Genomic DNA, 23,339 nt, shown 5'->3' on the forward strand with positions numbered 1-23,339 from the left:
ACTGGATGGATTTATTTTACATTTTGTGAGGTTTTCAAATAAATGTTCAAAAACACTGTAAAACACTTTTTAATAATATGTCCCCTTTAAGTTCTCCCTCTTATTTTAACAAAACCCAAGGACAACAACTTAAAATATAAATGTACTGTAATAAACATTTGAAATAGATCTAAACCTTTATAATGAAACATGTTTTGCTAATTGGCTGTAAATATTTAATTTAGACATTTTCCAAAACATTAATTGACTGAAATGAAACTGAAATTATAAATACTGAATATTAAATCATCATATTCCTCATCTCAACAGAATGATTTGTGTGTTAATTTAAGATAGCCAGAAACAAAACATGATATGAAGGAAAATCTGGGCCCGAAGTGTGCATTTGTAGTGAACAAATGGTGCTCATCATAGCGCCATTATTTGGCTCCTGTTACATGATTTCTGTTGCAGCTGCCCAACATGGGGTCTCCTCTGTCTTGCAGCTGTTCATAGAAAGAGAGAGAGAGAGAGAGAGAGAGAGAGAGAGAGAGGACAGGAGGAGAAATTGTGAATAGATTTTGTATGTAGTCCTTCATAGAATGATGAATCCAGTGGCTGGGAACAGATGGAATAATTATGTCCGATCTCAGACAAACTTTTATTGAACTTTAAAACTGAAAATATGCACACTTTGAGATTTAAAAAGTCAATTCAGGGCATTCTCAAGCCAAAACATCCACTGACGTCTAAACTCAGTCAGGTCTTGGATGTCATATAATAATTAGATACCTTCTGACAAATGTAATGAAATAAATATTTTTGAACCCAGAACACTTAAGAGTGCTTTTAAAATTGCAGCAGCATTACTTCATTAATGATTTAGTAAGAAAACTGAAAAATACATTTTGTTTCTCAAGACATGCCAGCTCTGGCTCCTGCATCTTTTATCTAGAAAACTGAAGTGAAGATGATTCAAGGCTAAACACAGGGTGAGGCAATCTATTTCATGCACATAGTGTTTGTTTTTTTTGCTGTGATTTCACACTAAACAAGTTTGCTTTCATTTGTTTAAAAAAAAAAAAGTTTAGATCTCAGTTTCATTCTTAGACTCCTTTTTGAAATGTAATGTTTCAGTGTTTTGTTTTATAATATATTCTACCCTTGCCACTTTTCAGACTGCAATACAAGACCTTGCAAAAAACGGAATTTATCAATTCAATGTCAGAGATTTTCTTACTTCACGCTCAACTGGAACCGATATTGTCTTACATTATTTAATGCTGAAGTTACATGAAATTCAACCCCTTTCATAAAGATAGAATCTAACCTGGGAGTAGCATGCAAACAGGAAATAAAGTGGAGACAGGAGGATGGGAAATTAGCTCTAATGGGATGATGAGTGGGATGAATAAGAAACATGCTTTATAGCACATAAGGGAAGAGATTCATCCATTAGCAGGGTCTAGGAAAAGAACTACAAGTACTTTTTAAAGTCCAGCACCAGGGATACACTCATTGTATTTATATATATTCTACACAACACCAAACACTTAATCTGGTTGTCACTATTTGTTTTTGCTATCTGGAGGTTGTGTATATTGTGCTCAGATATACAGGTCAGACAGTTCACAAAAGTATAATGTACACAGCTTTAGAGCAAAGAGATCAGTGGGAGTGTATTTCTAAATCCTCACTATTTAAATCCCACTCAGTCCCCTGTGGCTGCTGAGCAACCCCTCTCAAGTACAATATACTTTGAATTAACAGGGTAAAAGCGTGACGGCTGCCTCCTCAAAACCACAAGTTAAGGGTGCTCTCCCATCCCTCCATCATCACTGCCTTCTTTCAGAACCACAGCAATAAAAGCCTCTGATTTTTGGACAGCACTGTTTCAAAACAACACAGAAAACAAAGCTGAAAAGCAAACAGGAGATACAAAACAGTGTGAAACCAAGATTTGTGCCGATGCTGCTCGGGCTCTGTGTGATGTGGGCAGTGGAGATAAGGGACCTAACACTTCTGGCAAAGATGTCCCAGATTCACCTTTGAATGAGTAAAATCAGGTAAATACTCTCAGTTAGTCTCTAGTACATACATTACATATATCAGTAGCTTCTGACCTATATACAACAGCATTCACTTTATGTAATTGTGCCTAAAATTCTCCCATCATCTAAACTGGATTTTCCACCCTCCAGTTCTTGGCTCCTCAGCAGAGTACACTGATGGCTCTATGACAAATTCACTGAGCAGGCCCTGAGCAATAATACACCATTCCCAAACCTCTGTGCCCCTGCTGCTTTCATTCAGAATGAAATGACTCACTAATAAGTTCAGAGTTGGTTTTTTAACCTCTTTACCACAAAGAGCTTTAAAACTGCAAGGAAGTCATTAACAGAGTGGGATTTGATAACGGAAAGGATTTCATTTTCATGTTTGCTGTAGCATCAGAGGACAGTAAGATATTCCTGCATTAAGGAACGCATTGTTTTACTTTTTTTTTTAAAGTAAGCTTCTAGTTTATTTGTAACTATAAGGGGCATCAAGCGGCCGTGAAGGAGATCTGTCCGTGGTGCTGAATTAAGACTTCACTTGATCAACTCGATGAGAGGGGGATCAATTTCCATATTCAGTTTATATTTCAGCTTTTCTTCCGCAGTTCACGTGGAGCTGTCACTGCCGATGAGTCTCTGAGCAAGTCACTGCATGGGACCTAACCCCCCCCCCCCCTTCTCTCGGGATAAGCGCGTCAGCTAAAAGCGATAAATGTAAATGCGAAAGCCTCTGTGAAGACTCAGAAGAAGGGATTAAAATCCTCAACGCTGGATGTTTAAAAGCTGAATCCTCCCCGCCAGCTGCACAGCGCCCGTGGCTGCATCAGAAATTCATGGAAAAACTGCACAGATGCAGCCACATCAGCCCGCTTCATGACGATCGTCTGCACATGTCATTTTCCTTTAAGATGATGTAAGACACTTCATGGGACCACTTTTTTTTGTCTCTCTCTGACCGTACTCTCTCCCTCTCTAGCTCTCTCTTTTGCACAGCCTGGAGCAACATCATCTTAAAGCTTTTGGTGGACCAAACGTTTCCGCACTCAGCAGTTTGGAGAGATGGGCGCGCGCCGGAGACCCGCGTCCATCCCTCTCTCTGAGCGCGACCTCGGAACGGGCTTCAACATTCCAGTTGTCACGAGGGACTCTCAGTAGCAGAAAACCGGGATACAAGAAGGTTTTTTCAAAATTAACTCGAGCTAAGGTGATTAAACTTGGAGCCAGACGCAAGACGGGGAACCTTTCCAAAAAAAACTTGCGCTACAAAGCAAATCATTTCACTATTTTTTAAATGGAATTTTTAGATTGAAGTTCGGATTTTTTTTCTCAGAAGTCACACCAATGACCCCTCGTTCTGCATGTGTGTAACATGGAGCGCTCTCTGGTTACGATAATTGATTATGTTAAAAAAGGATGCACCTTGGGAACACACATTTACGCATGGGGTTAAAGGCTCGATAGAAGGCACACCTTGGGATACATTGACACGAGACTCTGGAGGCGAGGGCTGCAGTTTGTATCAGGACTATGCTTCGGGTCTGATTGCATCAACGCCATGCAGCTACACCCCACACACTAAACTTCTGGAAATTTTGCGCTCCAAGACGAGGCTCGGGTTTCGTGCACGTATTTGGGGAAGAAAATGGCACTGAGCGAAAATTGCAAAACACAACCTGCTAAAGAACAAGACTTGGTGCAAAACCCTCCATCGGACGTGGTTGAGCTTAACGTAGGTGGACAGGTGTATTACACTCGTATTGCCACCTTGACGAGTTTTCCAAATTCTTTGCTTGGGAAGCTTTTCTCGAACAAGAAGGGGTCTTCAAATGACTTGGCCCGGGACCTTAGAGGACGTTATTTTATTGACAGAGACGGCTTTCTGTTCCGCTATGTATTGGATTACCTTAGAGACAAGAAAGTTGTCCTGCCTGACCACTTCCCCGAGAGAGGAAGGTTAAAACGAGAGGCGGAATACTTCCAACTGCCAGATTTGGCCAAACTTTTGTCATCCGAGGAGTCCAAATTACTCCAAGACGACTTGTACTACAGTGATTTGGATGATGTGTCGCAGGGCAGCGACCAGAGGTTTTACCCCCCATACTCCCTGGACAGGAGGTACGGCTACATCACGGTCGCTTTCAAAGGTGTATGTGCCGGAGGTGGCAGAGAAAGTCAAACTGATGCCAAGACCAAAAAGTTACCGAGGATCTTCATCAGCAGCAGGATCGGTTTAGCTAAAGAAGTGTTTGGAGACGCCCTAAATGATAACAGGGACTTGGAAAGACCACCGGACCGGTACATCTGCAGGTTTTACCTGAAGTTTAGGCACCTGGAGAGAGCTTTTGACATGCTGTCAGAGAGCGGCTTTCACATTGTGGCTTGCAACTCGTCCCTGACTGCGTCCTCCATCGGTTACGCGGATGACAGGGTCTGGTCCAATTACGCACAGTACATCTTCTACCGTGAGTGAAGATTTATTCTGCACTTTGACAAAATTAAGTCAGGGAAACTACTGGCTTAGCTCTGCAGAAGTTACTAGAATGCAAACAGTGAAATGAATGACACTTGAATAACAGAGAAGTGACAATCATTCCCCGAATCCATGCTTTAGGAGTATCAGAATGTATGTCCATAAGAATAATGTTCCCGATACATCTCATTATAATGTACTTCACATAACTCTCCAAAAGAAAGAGCCTCTACTTGGCTCTAATGGTCTAGACACATAGGCATTGTGCAGGAAGTGATCTGTGTTGGCTCACACCACCAGGAGGCACGGTCGGGTTACTCAAATCGCTGCAGTCCTTGCAGTGGCTGACTTTAAACTTCTGTTTCGGATCCTAGATAAGACTCAGTCCTGCCCACAGGCCTCGGGCGTATTGAGTCACAATGCTGCTGTACTTGAAGTACACATGCGTCACGTGGGCACGCGGGCTACTGCTCAGATTCCGATGGTTTATGAATAATATAGCACCAGTGGGCAGCAAAAAAATAAAAATAAATAAATAAAATCACATGAACGCTACCTCATAGTCTTAGCTATTTTCGTTATTACCTGAAGACAGGATTTGTTAATCAGCAAATGCCTTAATTAGCTGTAAATACGGTTCACTCAGCTCTTTGCAGAGGAAGGAGTTGGGCCATATGGCCTATTAAAAAGCACTTTGTTCATTACTGTGAAAGGCTCCCTTTGGAGGAAAAGAAGAAAACCTGCAGGTATGGAGGGTCAAGGTGGGAGGTTCAGAGAGAAGACATGACATATGGTTTGCTAATGATAACCAATACTGATGTTAATTGGGCTAATTATAAGAGAAGGGCCTGCCTCGACCCTCATAAACATCCATTCAGGATTTTCCTGAGTCATTCAGCAAAGCATATGGTGGAGGTGTTACCCCCTTTCCCTATTAACAGCCACTGCCTGAGGACAACGACTTTGGACAGAAGAAGGAGGAGGAGGGTCCGAAGGAGACAGGGGAGTTTATGTGAGAAATACAGCACTCTAAAGAAAAAGATGCAGAGTAAGAAAATCACAGAGAAGAAATGAATAAAGAGAGGGGGTTTAAGGAAACGTGTAAAAGAAGAAGAAAATGGAGGCAAGCAGATGGAGGAAAGAGCGTTGGAACAGGAGGGAGTAGGGAGTAAAAGTTGCATGAGACCTGGCCATGGGGAGAAAGAAGTGAGGCAGAAAGAAGAGGGAGGGAGCGGGGAGCAAAAATAGATTAAAGTAAGTATCAGACAGAAAGTTCATTGAGTCTGAGAGAGCGGAGAAGGAAAGGAGAAACACTTTTTGGGGTTGTGATGAGGCATGAAAGAAGACGGATATTGAAGATCTGGGTGGGGTTAAATGGGTATACAGATTCCAAAGAATTGTTAGGAGACAGAGGAATAGTCAGGAAGATGGATGGATCCATCAGTGGCAGACAGGCTTAAGAGCCTTTCACAGAACAACATCCACTTTCCAAACTAATACTGTAACCGGATTCTGAATGTAGGACAGTGGAAGGCCCAGAGCACCTTGTCCTAAACTAAGAATGACAAGTGCACCTTTTGGCAGAGCAAAAAACAGATGTGCTTCATCGTTGTTTGTTTATTTCAGCCAAACACCCCCCCCCCCCCCCCTCTCTTCCCCTCCATCCACTCACAGGCTTATGTAGAAAGAAACAGTGAGGCAGTTTTTGTTCTGAGTGTAAAATAAGTAATTCAGAGCAGGAAACACAATGAGATGTCTTCCAGCCTGTCAGTTCCTGAGGCTCATCCATGTTGCTCTTCTTGTTAAACGCACCTCTTGTTTTCTACAAGCTCCACTGACTCTCAGTATTGTGGACTACTTTGCAAAAAAATCATCATTTTACGATGTGGCCATACTCTACTTTTATATGGTTTTCATCACACCTGTAAAATGATCACTCTGTTGATTTGATGGTTTACAATTGCAGCTTTATTTGAACGTTTTGTTATTTACAGTATGACTGTCTTTCTTCGTTTTCTCCATAGTTTTGTAATCCTGTCAGGTAATTTGTCTTAGATAAATGAGGTCATTAAACACTATGAAGATGTTAGGTTTATTAGACTGGCATTGACAATACATTTCTGTAGTGATTAACAACTCTAACCTCTGAGTTGGAGTCGTGGCCCGCTCCCCTCATTGCAAATTTTCTCGGGGGAGAGAGGCGGCGGTTGGCTAATTAAAAAGCAATCTGCGCTCCCAAAATATTATCTCTAGTCATCCAGGAGGGAGATGCAATTTAGAGAGATGAACCCTTGCTTATTTTAAAGACATTAAAATGTAATTCATACTCTAAAACCGGAACATGTAAGGGAAATTTCAGCCACCACCTCACACTGGCAGAGCAGATCAATATTGAGCAGAGGAACTGGCAACATCAGGCAAACATCAGACTCTTTAAGTTTTCTGTCAGAAAGAGTCGTGCAGAGGAGGCAGCCATACACAGTAGTGATGGAGAATGATTGTGTTTCCCAGGTATGCTCTGTTAATATAGCTGTGTAGTCTTCATTTGGACGATGAATGAGATGATGTGTAGCCGCAATGGCTCCTTAACAATGGCCATGAGGTGGACAGAAAAGAGGCGAGAGGAAAGTCATCAATTGCACGACAGAGACAGAGATTGGTAGATTCCTTAGCTCCACAAGAGGTGGGTTGTAGTCTGGATGGATTCACAATGCCTGAAGAGATGAATGAACAACTCATACACGTCTGAAGATCACCGGGGCAGAAAGATTGTCAGAAGTGAGGTGCAAGTGTGTGCACTACATCTGCTAACCTTGTGGGCCACTCTAAGTTTATAGAATCTGCAGCTGCAAAAGAAATATATATTTTCTTAATGATTGTCTTTTGGGCTGGATTTTTTCAACACACTGTTTGATATCTGACTCACAAAACAACAGATGCTAGGAGTGTCCTTGAATGCACCAACAAGTAGATTTGTCAAAATAGACCCGCTTGGAATTTCATTACCAAGGAAAATGATAATACAATTTCAGGTCATTTATAATTGACTTTGATAGATTACTAACCAACAGGATGTTCTTAAAAGAAAGATAATGTTGTATTCTAGTTTCAGTAAAACAAAATACTTTTTTTGTAATTGTCTTCCTCTTGTATTTCTGCACTTTTCTGTTGCAGACATTTAAGTACGGTCTGATATCTTATACCTTAATGATTCCTTCAGAGACACTTAATGGATACTTGGATGGGAAAACTCACTTTGTGGGAAGGGCTGAGAGTTTCCTGGATCCTGTGTGTTGGTATGCAGGATGCAGGTTGTTTCAGCACTGCCTTTTCTGATGATGTAAGATTGCTTGTCGAAGAGAAAAATTACATTTCTGTACATATATGGTACAATTTTTTTCACTAAAGTTCGCGTGATGTGGAACTTAAGACTGGATCTGGTGTGGGATCTCAGTGCTACATGCACATTTCTTTATATGTCACTCCTTGAAAATCAACTACTTGACAGGATGAGGGAGCAGAGAAGCCCCTTATGTTTCCTTTAGCCTTTTGAGGCATCATTTAGGTGATGACAGGAACTTGGTTAATGCTCAGGACAGCTCCTCTCATCCTCTCCGCCCCCTCTTTGCTTCATCAGTGCTTGTGTAGTGCAGTGGAGGGGGTGTTTCTCTAGGTCTGGGCAGGGAGGCCTACGGGGAGAGGCTGATATAGACATCTCAATCTCCCTGCGTTGCTTATTCATCTCCCCCTGCCAGGGAGAAACTCAGCGGGCCGCCACCCTCTGACTCTGGGAGGAGGCAGCACCAGCTTGTCATTACCAATCAGCCAGTGAAGCTGTCACCTACTCAGATAATTTGGACTCAGGCAGTATTGGATCTTTGTAAAAGTAAGTTTGTCCTTGAACATAACCTTTGTTTGGACTTATTTAAATTCCTTGAATTGTTCCTGCTTCATATCAGAGTAGTTGAAACTCGGTGCAGAATGTTGATACTGACAAATTCAATTGTATGCAGATATAAAGGCATCTGAATATGTCTTGTAAAGGTTAGCTGAAGCCATATGAGCCCTGACACAAACTGCTGAAGTGATACTTTTACAAAGGAGACTCTCTTAGTGGAATGGATTTCCCCCACCCCGTGAGGACAGTCACTGCCTTTGCAAGACAAGCCTATTTTCTGCTGCAAGGACATGCTGGCCTCAATTCTGAACTAACAAGCATGTAAACTACACTCTCCTCAGGCTGAGACTGTATAGGGAAATTATTTGTGTAGCTGGATATGGGAGCTGGAGAAGAGTGTGTCAAAGATCAGAGCGTCTCTCCTCTCGCCTGAGCTTAACGCCATGACGAGCTGCATGAATATGCATATTCAGCCTGTCAGATGATATTAGCCTTACATCACATAGCTTTTTCATCAAGCTAATCAGGGCTGATACTCATGTGTTTTCTCTATTTTTTGTATCATGACCAAAATTGAGGTCAGAGAATAATAATAATAATTGTGCTGGAAATCAAGAAGCAACTGAAGCATTTGAAGATGATTCACCACATGCAGCCTCACAGGAGTTTGTTGTGTTTGGACAAATAAAAATGTTTATTTTGGAAATTGAAAAAGTTAAGTGGGCTTTTTTTTACATTCTGATAGCCTGGATGTAAACTGCTCTGAGTTCAAAACAAACTGTCATTCATTTAGATTGAGGGCACAGTTCATATGGCTGCAGAGATTCAAATTTGAAAAGCATTTATGCCGGGGGTCAGTCAAATATAAATCTGAAACAAATTGCATTATGGCCTTCTGGTCATGTGAAATAGCAACACAGCATTGCAGAGTGATGAGCCTTTCTTGTTCCTCTTTATTAATTTATTTTCCTGCCTCTTGACTTTCAGGGTATGAAATCGCTGTCAGATAAAATGACTGAAGCAAGGAGCTGCTATGCCATTAAAGAAATATTCATCAGACACCCTTGATGAGTCAGTCTAAAGGCAAGGATAAAGACCTCTGTCTGGCAAGAAACCCAATGACATTTCAATTTGAGTTCGTCAGAGCCCTCTGCCTTCAGTCCCCGTCATGTCCTACTTTTCTGCCATTTAAAACCTTTAATGCGTAAAAATACGTTGTTTAAATATAATATCCAGACAGTTGGACTTTTGTGAAGCTCTGATCCCTCTCAGGCATGAGGGCAACCATCACTGCTTTCATTAAAGAGAGGAGTTTGAGGATACCCCGAGTTGCACGCCTGCATCGCTCCATGCAAGTCCACTCCCTCTCTCTGTGTAATTTATGAGAAGTGCACTGCTCTGAAGAGCAGTCTGTTAATGCGGTTGGAACATGATCTCCTAGACAGGCTGTAAAGATCTGAGAAAAACACATTGCAATCAATGGCTTCCCTGAAAAGATACCAAAGGCTATAACACACACCTACTTGTTTAAATGTCCCAGAGAAAGACTGTCTTTCTTGACAAGGGTCTTTATAGGTCCCTGTTTTCACTCTAAACTGTGACCTTTACAGTAAGTTTGTAGGAACGTCCTTAAACACGCAGGTCTGTTTTATTTCCACGAAAGGCTAAGCTTTACGCCCAATCGAGACAAACTGTTGTATAATACAGTATACAAGGCCAGGTACTTCTCGGGCTGTCACTAGCTTTTAAAAAATATGTTACCCTGCATGACTTGAACATTTAATGACGCTATTATTGGGTGTTGGCTCGTTTCCTGAACAAGTTGCCCCTCTGGACAACAGCAGTCATCCATTTAGAAACAATGCTCTGCCTCCCTCCTTTCATTTTCCTCGCTAAAGCGTCTGCATCCATTTTCCGGGTGCTTCTTGTCTGCCATATTCAGCGAGATTCATTTTCTGTGGGGGGAAATTGGTGCACTGATTGGCCTCTTTACTCATGGATTAGCCATTAAAAAGCTGTTAGGGACTCTCTCACTATCTGCTCAATGCAATCATCGCACCAGAGATAAGGTCATTATTACAGCGTGTGCAGAGAGGTTAAAATCCCCCTTGAACTCTGCTCGTTGTAGATTGGTGCATGAACGTGAATGAGGTAATGGACAAATTATTGCTCCCTTTGAGATATCATTGCTGTTGAGTCTGTATCATCCTACTGGAAAAAGCCATTAAGAGCTTTTTAAAGTCTGTGTACATTCGTTTGTTTCTCATACACTGTTGTTTATATTACAGCTAGTGCTGCAGTTTTCAGTCAATTTCTTCCTCTTATTACTTCTAAGTGAGGCCTTAGTTCAGGGATACATTTCATGGACTACAGCTACAGTGTTTACTGGCTTCACTTGAAAACATCCTAAGCTATTGTGTAGTGGAGCATTGCAACCCTGGTTGATAATTAACAGTGTAGGAGGAGGTGAGATACAAGAAGTAGATCCAGGAGGAAGAAGAAAGACTCCTAAAGTCCTCCACTATTAGGCCACTTCATGTTCGCTTCTATCCAAACTTTCCGACAGGAGGTCAGGACACCTGCAGCTTCATTTATTCACTTGACCCCATTCTGTTACAACCCATAACAAATTATGCTTTACCTGCTTTTTCTGGCTTGTCTTCTCCCTAATGGTAAAGCACCATGTCATGACTTAGTGATCCAAAAGTCAGAGATATTACACACAACCCACTTTATATAGAGGCACTCAGGTAACAGTTATAAAAGAAACAGCAAACGTACATTGCTTTGGTGCGGAGACAAACTCAGCCTTGGGAAATAGGTAAGGTCTTTCAGTGAAAAGCACTGGGCTTTCTGGGTTTTCATTATCAGACGAAGAAATATGCATGCCCCCCCAAGCTCCTCGGGACACAGCAATCAAGTGTCAGAGCCAATCACTTTTATGTTCTTACGTCTGTAACCCCTGAAATGTCCTCACACACTCATGAGATGTTTGTTTAAAGGTATTTCATTGAAACTGCTGTGTGGACATCTGTCAACGTTCAATTGATTAGTGCAACTGTTTGGCTTGGTTTAGTTACAGCTTGAATCTGTCATTGAACACGTCTTGGTTGTATTTTAGTGTTAGTCTGAATAAAGGAAGTGTGTCCTATTAACTAAAAAAAGGTGTTTATACATGTTTTTTTAGGTGGGCCCTCAAGATGGATGTCATCTCACGGTGACTGCTGCTGCAAAAGCCACAAAAGCGAGCGAGAGGGAGAGAGCGGCACCTCCTTCAACGAGCTCTCCACTTCTTGTTCTGAGACCCAGTCAGAGGCCAGCTCCCCTCAAGGAACCGTGATCTGCGGCCCTGTTAGTCGGCAGTCCCACATCCAGACGCTGGACCGTCCTATGCCGAAAGGACCAGGTCACATGATGCATCAGGCAGAGATGCGCCGCAAGACAGACGTTATCCGGGTGAGAACCTTTGGAGTCAGGGAACGAGAGGCAGCAAAGAGGAAAGCAAACAAGGAGAAGATGACTCCAGAACAGGAGATGGAGAAATGCATCCAGGATTTCCGACGCATTAGGATTCCTGATCACTTTCCGGAGAGGAAGTACATGTGGCAATCAGAGCTCCTGAGAAAGTACCGTCTCTAAAAAAAATGAGTGTGATAGAAGAGGAGAGATTGAGGTATCTCGTGTCAACAACAGTATTAACTGGAAGGACTCCACCCTCTAAGACACACACTGCATTAAACAAATGGCCACTTTCCCGCCAGCATGAGTAGCTGAGCACACAAGGTACAAGGCAGTGTGATTCCTTGATTTGTAAAGTCTGCACAATGTTGTGTGTGATATGCACATGTGTAAATCAGGTTACTCCTGTTGGGGCTAATATCACCTAAACGTGTTCTCCTCTCAGAGAGCTGGGTGCAAGTCACATAAAGGCTTCTAAGTCACTAGTTGAAGCAACAAAGCAACCTCAGGGGCAACATGTCAATTCATCAACCTATCACTTACTGTTTGTGCTATTTCCCACAATTACTGTTTTTAAACATGGATGTACCCAGAAGGTGCTGTGAGTTAGCGATTAAATATCACTTTACTCCACTAATAACACATACACTTATAGTAGGCTTTGGTAAAGGCACTGCATGTCATTTCACCCCTAGCATAAATATGCAATATCAAACAAACGTCGATTCACTATTTTGTGTGATGGGTAAAAATGGTGTGATATGACTGACCGTTAATTAAATTAGGAAAGCACTGCCTAGATCTGTTTGCAATTGTAAAAAAAAATGTCCAGTGTTGTCAGTGTATGTTGGATAGATGATATTGTGTAGGTAGAATATATAATGTCAATGGATATTTGACGAATCCTTGATTGTAAGTGTGCAAAAAAAGCTAATAAAAGGATTAGAATTGCATTTATTTTCAGTGGATGTTCTTATGACCGTTTAGATTTACTTCAAGAATTCCCTTTTAATCTATTTTTTAACATGACTTTAAAAACCCCAGTGACTGCCTGAGCATAGCAGCCATAAACAGAGAGGCGTGTGATGCTCTATATTTTTCCACACATTGAAGAGATTTTGAACTGAGCTATTAAAAGAGCTAGTTTGGATTGTGGTGATGTTTGTCTTTGGTTTTACTTCCAAAGCAAAAAAAAACCAAACCCCAGAGGATCAAAAGAGATTATATTAGATTAAACACATGTGTTTATCTTTATAAACATAGACTATAAATGTTAGCATAACTTGATTCCAACCCAGGAACTTAAGAACAACATTTTTTACCACCATTGAAGCAATTTAACTGGATAACATGTTCAAATGAAGAAGGTGTCAGCTGGAAACCATAGAAAGTCAGCCAGAGACAACTAATCAAAGAAAACATTGGCTTACTTAGCTAGCTAGCTGAAGCTAATAAAATTATCTGGAAACACTTGCTCGTTAAAATCAATGATCTGGAAAAATGACTGAACGCATCTACAACAAAACAATGTGGTCAAGTTTTTATTTGAAATGCTTTAAAACACTGAAAGTAGTTTGATGATATCCATTATTGGAACTTTTTAAAGACAACACTTGGACGCAGAACAGAAGATGATTTTTTTTTTTTTTAAATGCTGTATATACTGCATGGTGCTCTGTGAGACACGGCACAGCTTATCTGGAACACTTGACCACACTACAAAGCCTTCATTAATCTTATAAGTAACAGCAATGCTTTTTCACCTTGATTTTTTTTTGTTTGTTAAAAATGCCATAGATAAGCTTAATGGCACTTTCCAGCTAATAAAACAACTGTGTCCATGCTCTTTTGATTTGATCCTGACAAACTTTGATTTCTGATCTGTTGATAGTAATTCTACAGCCACCCACTAACCAACTAACCCCTCTCATACCTGGTGTATTTAAATAGTGTAACAGATCTCTTTGTTGGACTCTGTACTCTTGAGACGATCTCCAGGAAACATGAAGACAGGCAAAGCTGTGGATAGCAAGCACCATTAACATAGAGAGCACTATTTTTAGCAATCACAATTCTGCTGTGTTGCCACATTGCAACCATAAGGAGCAATGCTTGGGGACCTTATTGCTGCGACCCAAAAAACAACCCGAGTGATGATAGATGAAGAAAATGCTTCCACCCTTTGGGACAGTCAGTGTCCTACAACAGGAGTTCAGAGGAAATGCTTTGTTAGGGCTTTGAGATATATTCATCTATATGCTGAAATGGTATAAAAAGAACCAGAGCGTAATGTGCTGTAACAAACAATAACCATTTAGTCCTTCCAAAGCAAAATAAAGCCTTTATTATTGGGTGAAAGACATCTGCCATTCACTATATGTTAAAAAAAGAAATTGCTTAATAATCAATCCTTTTTAGAGTCTTTATTAACTGCTACTTAGCTGTGAAGAGATATGGTTTAGTATGTGAATGGATTTCCAGAAACTCACAAAAAAGGTCATTCGATTCTTAATACCCCAGCAGAGAATAAAATAGCAAAAACCTGGAAGGGGATTGTAACATAATGAATTTGTCAGGGATATAGTGACCAGTCTTCCTCTCCTCGGCTCAGCTTCAGGACCCATATCTCTTCCTCTCAGCCTCCTTTCAATAGGAACACAGCATGAAATCTCTCAGCTTGAAATCCAATGCCCCTTTCCCCATCTGTGAAAACCAGATCCGCTTTGGATTGCATTTCTCCTTGCACACAATCTGAATCCTTAATAGCCCAATGAAAAATCAATGAATCTGTTTTTGCATATCAAATGTACACACTGTCCCAGGCATGCATGGCCTGGCCTGCCCAGGTGACCTTGCTGGCCTATCCCACTGAACCACCTGAACTGCTTCCTTTACGGATCAATATCCTCAGATCCTGGCCTTGGCCTTATAGTCTTCACACATGATCAATAACCAGCATCCTCCTCCGGGATGAAACGTAAAATTAAACCTTCAATCAAAAAAAAAAACAACAACACTGCCACCGCTAACCACCCTCAATTATCCTGCAGGGTTGCCTGCAGGCCTTGCATTTTCCACAACAGCTTTCTTTGGCAGAAGACAGTTCTGATGGCGTGATTACAGCACCTGAATTACATAGAAAATAATTGGATAGACAAGAGTGGTAGAATAACCCTGTTTTTCAGTTATTAAAGGACCAGAAATAGTTTTTATTCACACATAAAATAATAGCAGCATGCATTAATTAAGCAAACAAGAATTCATGTTACATACAATGAATATAAGGAATACACTATTTTGATGAAGCGGAAGACTTCCTCTAACGTTATAAATCGGAGGTGGTAACTGATATTGCAACATGTCTGAATGTATCACAGCAGGCTCAGGATCATTTCTGCTCAGGTTTTCACCTGAAATAGAAACATAAAATATGTCATTAACATCCTTCCTCTGGAAAAATACCGAAACCCTTATTGGGAGACAAGTTGTTCTCTGTAGCTTGTCTCCATAAATATCCAGCACCAGCATGTTTTTCTGTTCACTCATTTAATTTTAGATGACTGACATCTCAAAGTTGCTGCTGATATTTGCACATTTGTTTCCCATGATGGCAAAAAAAGGGTAGTCCCAGGGCTTGACTAAAGTAGGCAGATAATAATCATAAAATAAGGATTTAGCTACAAAAAATTGTAACAGTTAAAATGGAATTTGCCCAAGAGAAACCTTTATGAATTATCTTAGAGAAGGGAAGTAAACGTTTAGTTTTAGCATCACTCCCCTAGGGCCCATATTCCCATTAGTTTCACTTGTTTGTATTTATTTATACCATATTTCATAGATTTATATGGCAGAGTTGATTTCTCTACTTGAAGCTACATTGTGCTCTGATTTGCAGTTCTATTAAACCTACAAACTGTGTGCTCTTTCAAGAGAAGCCTGCAGGGACCTCGCCAGAGAAACAGGAGCCAATTTGCAGCCTTGGAGCACATTTGGGGTCTCTTTATGGCCTGATTCTGCCAAGACTAGCACATGGAGATACCCACTGAACATAATACAAATTAATCCAGGGGAAGAAGTGACAAAATCAAAGAGATGTTCTCCGGAAAGCAAAGATATATATTCCGAATAATGGAACTTTCCTGCTAGAACGCACATAGACATAGTCTTTGATGACCCCCCCCCCCAGCCCCTGTTTCTGTCTTTTTTAATCTGATCTCAACTTGACCTTCTTCTGTCTATTTTATATAAAAAAGTGATAGTGGTAATTGGCTTCCATGAACAAGCTCTACTTCGATACTTCGGCGAGTGGGTGGAGTCAGAAAACCGTGAGAGAGAAAAAGTGGGGAATGACACAAGGGAAAGGATTTCATTGACAGCTAAAAATAATGAAGTAAAGAATGTTTTTATAAAATCACTTGAAAACTATTTTTTTTTTAAATGCAACCACAAACATTGTCCAGGTTTAGTCAGCAGATGATATAGGGAATGGTATGTTTTGTATAAACCTAAAGGTAGACATCAAGGATTTAATGCAAGCACAAGAAAAAAGGGTTAAGAAAAAAGTTTTACAATTCTGTAACCAGACTAAAAAACATCCAAAGATGAAATACAAGGTCCAGCAAGAGGTGAAAACACAGGCAGCCACAAGAACAACCAAACAAGTACACTTTGAATAAGACATTACCGTGCTCCAGCACAGACATTAGAGTGACAGCAACCTTGGTACTCGAAAAGAAATGCAGGATGTGATAAGTTGGTTGACAGGTCTTTGTTTTGAGTCACGTTTTTTTTTATCATGAATACATGATAAGGGACCAGAAAATTATTATCAAACTAGGTCTATTATCAAACAAGACCCTGGGTAGCCAGAAGGCCTTTTGTCACTCATGTGCATACACTGTAATGCAGAAACAACCCAGTGATGCAGTCTCTCTCACACACACTGTAACGACAGGTGTCAGTCAATAGTGCTGACTCAGCAGGCATCGAGTCCAAGCTATTTCTACTTTCTCTCTCCTGTGGCGCCATATCTGCGCTCTCAGCTCGCTATTCTGGCGCCAACGCATTGAACACACAATCGTTCGACTCCACACACAACCACTGCTGCAAAACAGTTAGCTATCTGCAATATGTGTGCAGATTTTCACATTCTTGGATAGGCTATATCTCCAATCCCCTGTGGGATCGGTTCAGCCTGCTGCTCTGCACAAAAACAATGCTCTGAAATAAGGTGCAGAGTCCTAATTGGTCGAAATATAAAGCAATCCTGAGCATGCAGAGGAGATAGTGAGCTACCAGCATGCTCACCTGGGCTCCCCCTGGGATGAAGAGCTCACTCATGGATGCAGAAAGAATGAGGGTACAATAGAACAGCAGCTCCCCTCCCTAGTTATGAGGTCAGTGAAGTGAACTTGAATCTCTGCAGCATTTGTGCAGGTGTACATAATGTGTGTGTGTTTTTTTTCCACACCACAGCTGATTTACAGCCAAAGTGTCTTCCACTCGTCATTTTCCCCCTCATTACTTTATCCCTTTCTCAAGGACTGCTCTTGAGAATATACAGGCTCAATTAAGCCGCTCTGACCAGGAAACCCATTGGTCATAAATCAGCACTGAGGGCTACTGATCAGTGCTTCTACACCACAGTATAAAAGTGGTGCGTGCTGCTCAGCAGGGCAGAGGCTGTTATAAATCAAAGGAGGAGTACAGAGTACACTGCAAAGGGTAAAATAATGGAGGACACCATATCATAAATCTGAAAATAATCACTGATTGTGTGATATCAGACAATGAATAAGGGAGGACAGGTAAACAGTTATGATGGTGTGGGAGAATGGACAAGGACTTACTCACCTTCTTACAAGAAGTCAGACAGTTAGGAGGCTCAAATCATAGCAGGAACATTTTATACTTTGAGTCTTGAGTGTTTGTCAGGATGTTTATATACCCGAGGAAACAAAGATTTCATTCCTCTCTAGAGCCAGATTTGTACAGTGTAAAAGTGCTGCACTCAGCTAACGTGTCGGCCTATTAAATAATCAGAAGGGGAACACTGTCTTAATTCCTCACAACATTTTCCCAGCGCTGTGCAATTAGAACTGCATCCCAGAAACTATACCTCGAGGTGCCACTGCGTTATAAAACATCCTCAAATAGCTTCAGAGCACATTTCTTTATGTGTAGCCCCTTTTTAGCATATAAGCAAGATAAAGACTGTGTTCGCTGTTAATTTCTCTCACGCCTCTTAACAAGGGCCTTGGGAGAAACCCTGCACTGAATGTATTATACAGCGCTTTCTCTGTGTAAGGACATAATCTCAGTATTAAACTTGAGGGTTCAGTTTGACTCCACAGCACAGGGGGTTTAATGAAAACAAATCTTTTGCATGACTTAAAACTCTCTGATCGAATATAAAGAATTGTTTGCGGGTCAGACTTGTCGCCACAAGTCAGCTGAAGTTTTTGTGTATCGAATTTGTTTTTATATTGAAGAATGACAGAAGATGAAAATGAGTGGGGACAATTCTCTCTCTCAGTCTGTCTCAATTCTTTGAATATAATCCAATCTATTTCAGTGTAATCTGTTGTTTTAAAGGGGTGGAGGATACAGCTCTGCACAGAAGCAGCATATTGCATCTAGCTACATTCATTAAACAACATTCTTTTCTGTGAAATAATAATATCAATGTTATCGTCTTCATCTTTTGCAGGACAGGAGGATGTATCTTTGATAAGATAAAATATTCCTTTATTCATCTCACAACGGAGAACTTTACAATTTCAGGGTAAGCATCGAGTATTTTCACAAATCCGTGTGAATTATGCATGTAAAAAACCCATTATATTTCCCTTGAAGCCCCAGAGTAATCCTTCCAGAGATTAAATGTTGGACCCAGATGGTGGGCATGTTGCGACCACATCGGCTGACCTGCTAACATTGCCGTGATTATCAACAGTGCACTAAACATATCGGCACAGATTACTTTGACGCATATCAAGACTGAAAATATGAAATTCTATTATTAAATTCTGGAAATGAAAAGTCCAAATGTTTGTTGTGGTGACTTCAATTTTAGGTGAGTTTACAATAGATCATAGAGGAGAGTCTGCTCAAAAATGTTAGAAGAATCCCTCCAGCAGATGTCCATATATCGAGGAACGATTTTTTTTAAACTTAAGAATAGAACAACTCAAAGTTAGAGGCTTAATGCTCAGGAGACCATGAATGTCTGCAATTCACAGCAAACTTGCAAAGCCCCGAGTCAGGCATCGAGCAGGGCTAAAATTATAAACATGAAAAAAGAAGACCTAAGAAAAATTCTGTGGCGAGGGATAGTGATGAGTTTTTTTATTTAGTCGGGTTGCAGATTTAAGTCGAATCTTTTTTTGCATGAAGACTTGTGTGGTTTTGATGGTTATATAAGGCCAGTGGTTGTTTGTGAACGTAAAATTGTAAACAGCAAAAACAGAAGAGCAGATGCTGTTCCCTCCTGAAGCAGTGAAAGTGTTAAGACCCCAACATTCTCATTAATCTCTATTGGCCTGTGTCGCCGCGCAGAAAGAAAGGCCAGATTACTCCCATCCCTGGCCTCAGACTCTCATTTAGCCGCATACTTCCAGCCATTATTCAGCCATCATAGCAACGCCACAAAACAAATGGTATTTACCTCAAAGGCCATTTTACCTCAGGCTGGAGGAAAAGGGAGCGAAGGAGCCCAGAGTAAGGCACAAACAGGAGTTTGAAACTCATCATGGAGCTGCCGTACATTCACTTTTTCTGCCAGGCTGAAGCTGTCATCCGTCATATGAGAACATGACAAATGGCTGAAATGAGCTGGAGAAGGATTTGACACAGATGTCTGACATCACCATCTAATCCATCACTACGCTCTGGAAATGCCGCCATGGGATGAACTGGATTGCCATGGCAACAAACTCAAAAATAATCCTGCAGACCCCGAAAGCATGTTTGATTGGGTTTGATTTTGATTGTGGTATTAAATCACAGCCTGCTTCTGCACCAAAGAATGACTGATCTTCCAAATTAGGGCGCTGTTAATTAGTCACCCTCACGACAGTCGATCACAGGCTACAATCAGAGAGCTCAAACCTACAAGCTTCTTATGAAGCTGAACCAAAGCTTAGCCTTTAAAGTGCCACTGATTAAATCTACTTCAGCCTTCTTGTTTTAAGTCTCATTTTTCTGGGTTAAATATCAACATCTGGACCTCACAGTTCTTTCACCAGAGGTCATGTTGTAAAGAAGCAAAATAAGTCAAGGTCAAAGAGAAAGAGAAAGAGAAGGCGAGTGGCGATATCGAGCTGAGGAAGACTTTGTGTGTGATAAATCCAAAGATGGGTGCCAGCCATGAGTCAGGACGTGGGTCTACTGTGTGATTAACTTTAGATAAAGGAGACCACAGAGCGGGCCAAGCAGGTTTAGAGCTCCTTGAACAAATAGGCAAAAGGCATACAGGTTGAAGAATGCCTCGCTCTCCACAGGATCCTAATCTATAATTCTACAGGAAAACAACTCACATAGAGTGTAAGAAAATCCACATTTCTGTCTTAAACAAATTAAAACTCTCAGACAATGACAGAAAGTATCTAGTTACTGCTGCTGCTGCTGTGTGTGTGTGTGTGTGTGTGTGTGTGTGTGTGTGTGTGTGTGTGTGTGTGTGTGTGTGTGTGTGTGTGTATGTGTGTGTGTGTGTGCAGAGGGGAGAAAGAAAGAGGGAGAAAGCCTTGAGCAAAAGCTGAAACCCCTCAGAGGAGCTGGTGACATTTCTCGGTTTGGCGCAGCATACAGATTACATCCACGGTTTAACAGGAGTCGTGATCTGGCCTCTAGATGGCATGAAGTGTCACCTTAATCACTCCTGACACAATTTTAATCACCGCCATGACTCCTTCCACCATTTACCAAGGAAGGCTACAGGATAATGAAGAACTTTACCAGTAATTTTTTGAACTTAATCTTTTTATATTTATATTTCCATTTTCTTGCATCCTCAACCTCTATTTGTCAGTCTTCCTTTGAAGGTGCGTTCACAACAGGTAATTTACTAAATCATTACCTAATTGGCGTGCTGTATCACAGATGTGTATTTGTCAGGGATGTTCATGAATATTGATGAGGCGGACAGAGAAAAAAAAGACGTTGCATAACCTAGTTTTGATGCTCTGAGTCTTTCTCCAAAATTGAAACAGTGCAAACTGCAATAATATCCCATTCTGCCAGCTGAATGTGAATTAGATGCACACAAAAGCACATCAAATTAAAGGGGTTTGTTCCATGGGAGATGAGCGAAAGAAACTCAGCCAGCCATTTCAGAAGCGTATTACTTTCATCATCCTCACACATACAGCAGGCCATAATAATCATGTTACCGCGTTTACTTTGTGAAAGAGAATTTTCCTGTTCAGAGTCTTGAGGGAGGATAAATAGAGGCAGCTTCTTTTCTTATTCATGGACCATGCGGCGTACTGTACGTGGGTACACTACCACATGATTAACATCCTTCATGGAAAGAGTAAACTCTTTGTCTGTATTTCTGCTTCACCTTGATGCTCTGTAGAATTACAGGCACAAAAGCTTTTTAGCATGTTGCCCTACTCAGAAGATGTAGCAGGCATTTTTTATACATTTTTCGTACTGTCAAAACAAACAATTAAAACACAAAAACCTACAATGTGTTTAATTCCCAAACTCTCGAACTGCAATGTGTCTCCCAGTCCAATTTTTTTCCCCTTCTGACAAAAAACATAACATAAAAAGTTGGTCTTAAATGTATAATTTAATTAAAAAAAAAAAAAAAGTTGAGCTATTTCCTATTAACTGTTTTGAGAAGGCAAAACTGAGAAAGTGAAAGTGGTGCATATGATGGGTACTATGATGTTACGTTTGTTTTGCCAGTGCAGTCAGTGAAGGTATGACTTTACATGTACAACAATGACTCGCTCTTCTCAACTCAAGCAGCAGTTTTCCTCTGATCTCTGGCGCAGGAAGGTGTGTACTGGTGTGTTCCAGTTAGCAAGTTGTACAAAGTGTATTCATGATATTCTGAAAAATATTATTATTGTAGTTTCTTGAATGATCACAGAAGGGACATTTTAAATGAACAAATTTGATAACTATAGACAAAAGCAAATGTTAGGATTCAGCCTCTTATCTAACATTCTTGTTTGATACTGTTACATGATACTATGGGAGAGGTTAAATTAGCTAACATGCTAACATAAGCTGGTTTGTGTATAAGGTAAAGTTCCTGCCGTTGTTTCTATTGGTGATTAATCCTTAAGCAGTTAAATTATATCATATAAACCTTCTCTTTTCTAATACAACTTCCATTATAAGACACCTGTACGGTGGCCAAGAAATGTCAGACCAATGCAAAAATGTTTACGATATAAATATATATACACACACACACACACACACATATGCATACAGGTGCAGCTCATCCAGGATGGCACATCAATGCGAACTGTGGCAGGAAGGTTTGCTGTGTCTGTCAGCGTAGTGTCCAGAGCATGGAGGCGCTACCAGGAGACAGGCCAGTCCATTAGGAGACGTGAAGGAGGCCGTGGAAGGGCAACAACCCAGCAGCACGACTGCTACCTCCACCTTTATGCAAGGAGGAACAGGAGGAGCACTGCCAGAGCCCTGCAAAATGACCTCCAGCAGGCCACAAATGTGCATGTGTCTGCTCAAACGGTCAGAAACAGCCTTCATGCGGGTGGTATGAGGGCCCGACGTCCAAACGTGCAAGACGTTTGGTATTTGCCAGGGAACACCATCCATAACATCGCTCCTCTGTACCTCTCTGAACTCCTGCACATCAACTCACCCACCCGCACTCTTTGGTCTTCTTCTTCCCTTCAACTCACCGTACACCTTCACACCTGTCCACCATGGGGTCCAGAGCCTTCAGTCGATCTGCCCCCCACCTCTGGAACTCCCTCCCACCTCAAATCCGTAACATTTCTCTCCATTTTTAAATGCCATCCCAAAACACATCTTTTTAAACTGGCATATTCTGTTTGATCATTCCCTTATTCTCTCCCAAGTCTCATAAATTCACTACATTCTGATTTTTTTTTTTTCATTTTAATGTTCATTTTATTGATGTAATTGTAACTTTGCTTTTATATATCTTTTGTTTTTATCTCTTTGCTTTGTATGGTAACCTTGAGAGTTTTGAAAGGCGCCTTTAAATAAAATGCATTATTATTATTATTATTATTATTATTATTATTATTATTATTATTATTATTATTATTATTATCAATCCAAATCAAATCAAAATTCATTACCATTTGATTACTCTGTGTCTGATAAAACACCATGACTGGAACACATACTTTTCTACCACAGCCTAACGTGCATTAAGGTGCAGGCCTGTTCCGTACTAGTTTATTATTGGTTTTGGAATACTTCCACTGTTCCTCTTGAGTGAAACCATTATAAATGTAAA

The 23,339-nt window shown here is 40.8% G+C and overlaps 1 protein-coding gene across 1 annotated transcript; it reads left to right on the forward strand.

The window, feature by feature from the left end:
• The first annotated feature begins 2,630 nt into the window (after nucleotides 1–2,630).
• LOC306829194 (BTB/POZ domain-containing protein KCTD16-like) lies at nucleotides 2,631–13,040 on the forward strand. The gene is made up of 2 exons (XM_079352130.1): nucleotides 2,631–4,498; nucleotides 11,592–13,040. Exons 1-2 carry the CDS (start codon nucleotides 3,679–3,681, stop codon nucleotides 12,041–12,043), a joined length of 1,272 nt encoding a protein of 423 aa, XP_079208256.1. The 5' UTR covers nucleotides 2,631–3,678; the 3' UTR covers nucleotides 12,044–13,040.
• Nucleotides 13,041–23,339: the final 10,299 nt, after the last annotated feature.

Source organism: Symphodus melops (genome assembly GCF_947650265.1).
Source record: "Symphodus melops genome assembly, chromosome: 9".
Taxonomy (NCBI): Eukaryota; Metazoa; Chordata; class Actinopteri; order Labriformes; family Labridae; genus Symphodus; species Symphodus melops.

What these genes read in the sequence shown, in the direction of transcription:
- LOC306829194 (XM_079352130.1), top strand. Translation starts at nt 3,679, where the DNA reads ATGGCACTGAGCGAAAATTGCAAAACACAACCTGCTAAAGAACAAGAC. An exon ending in CGCACAGTACATCTTCTACC is followed by an intron (nt 4,499 to 11,591) that starts GTGAGTGAAGAT and finishes ATGTTTTTTTAG; the next exon opens with GTGGGCCCTCAAGATGGATG.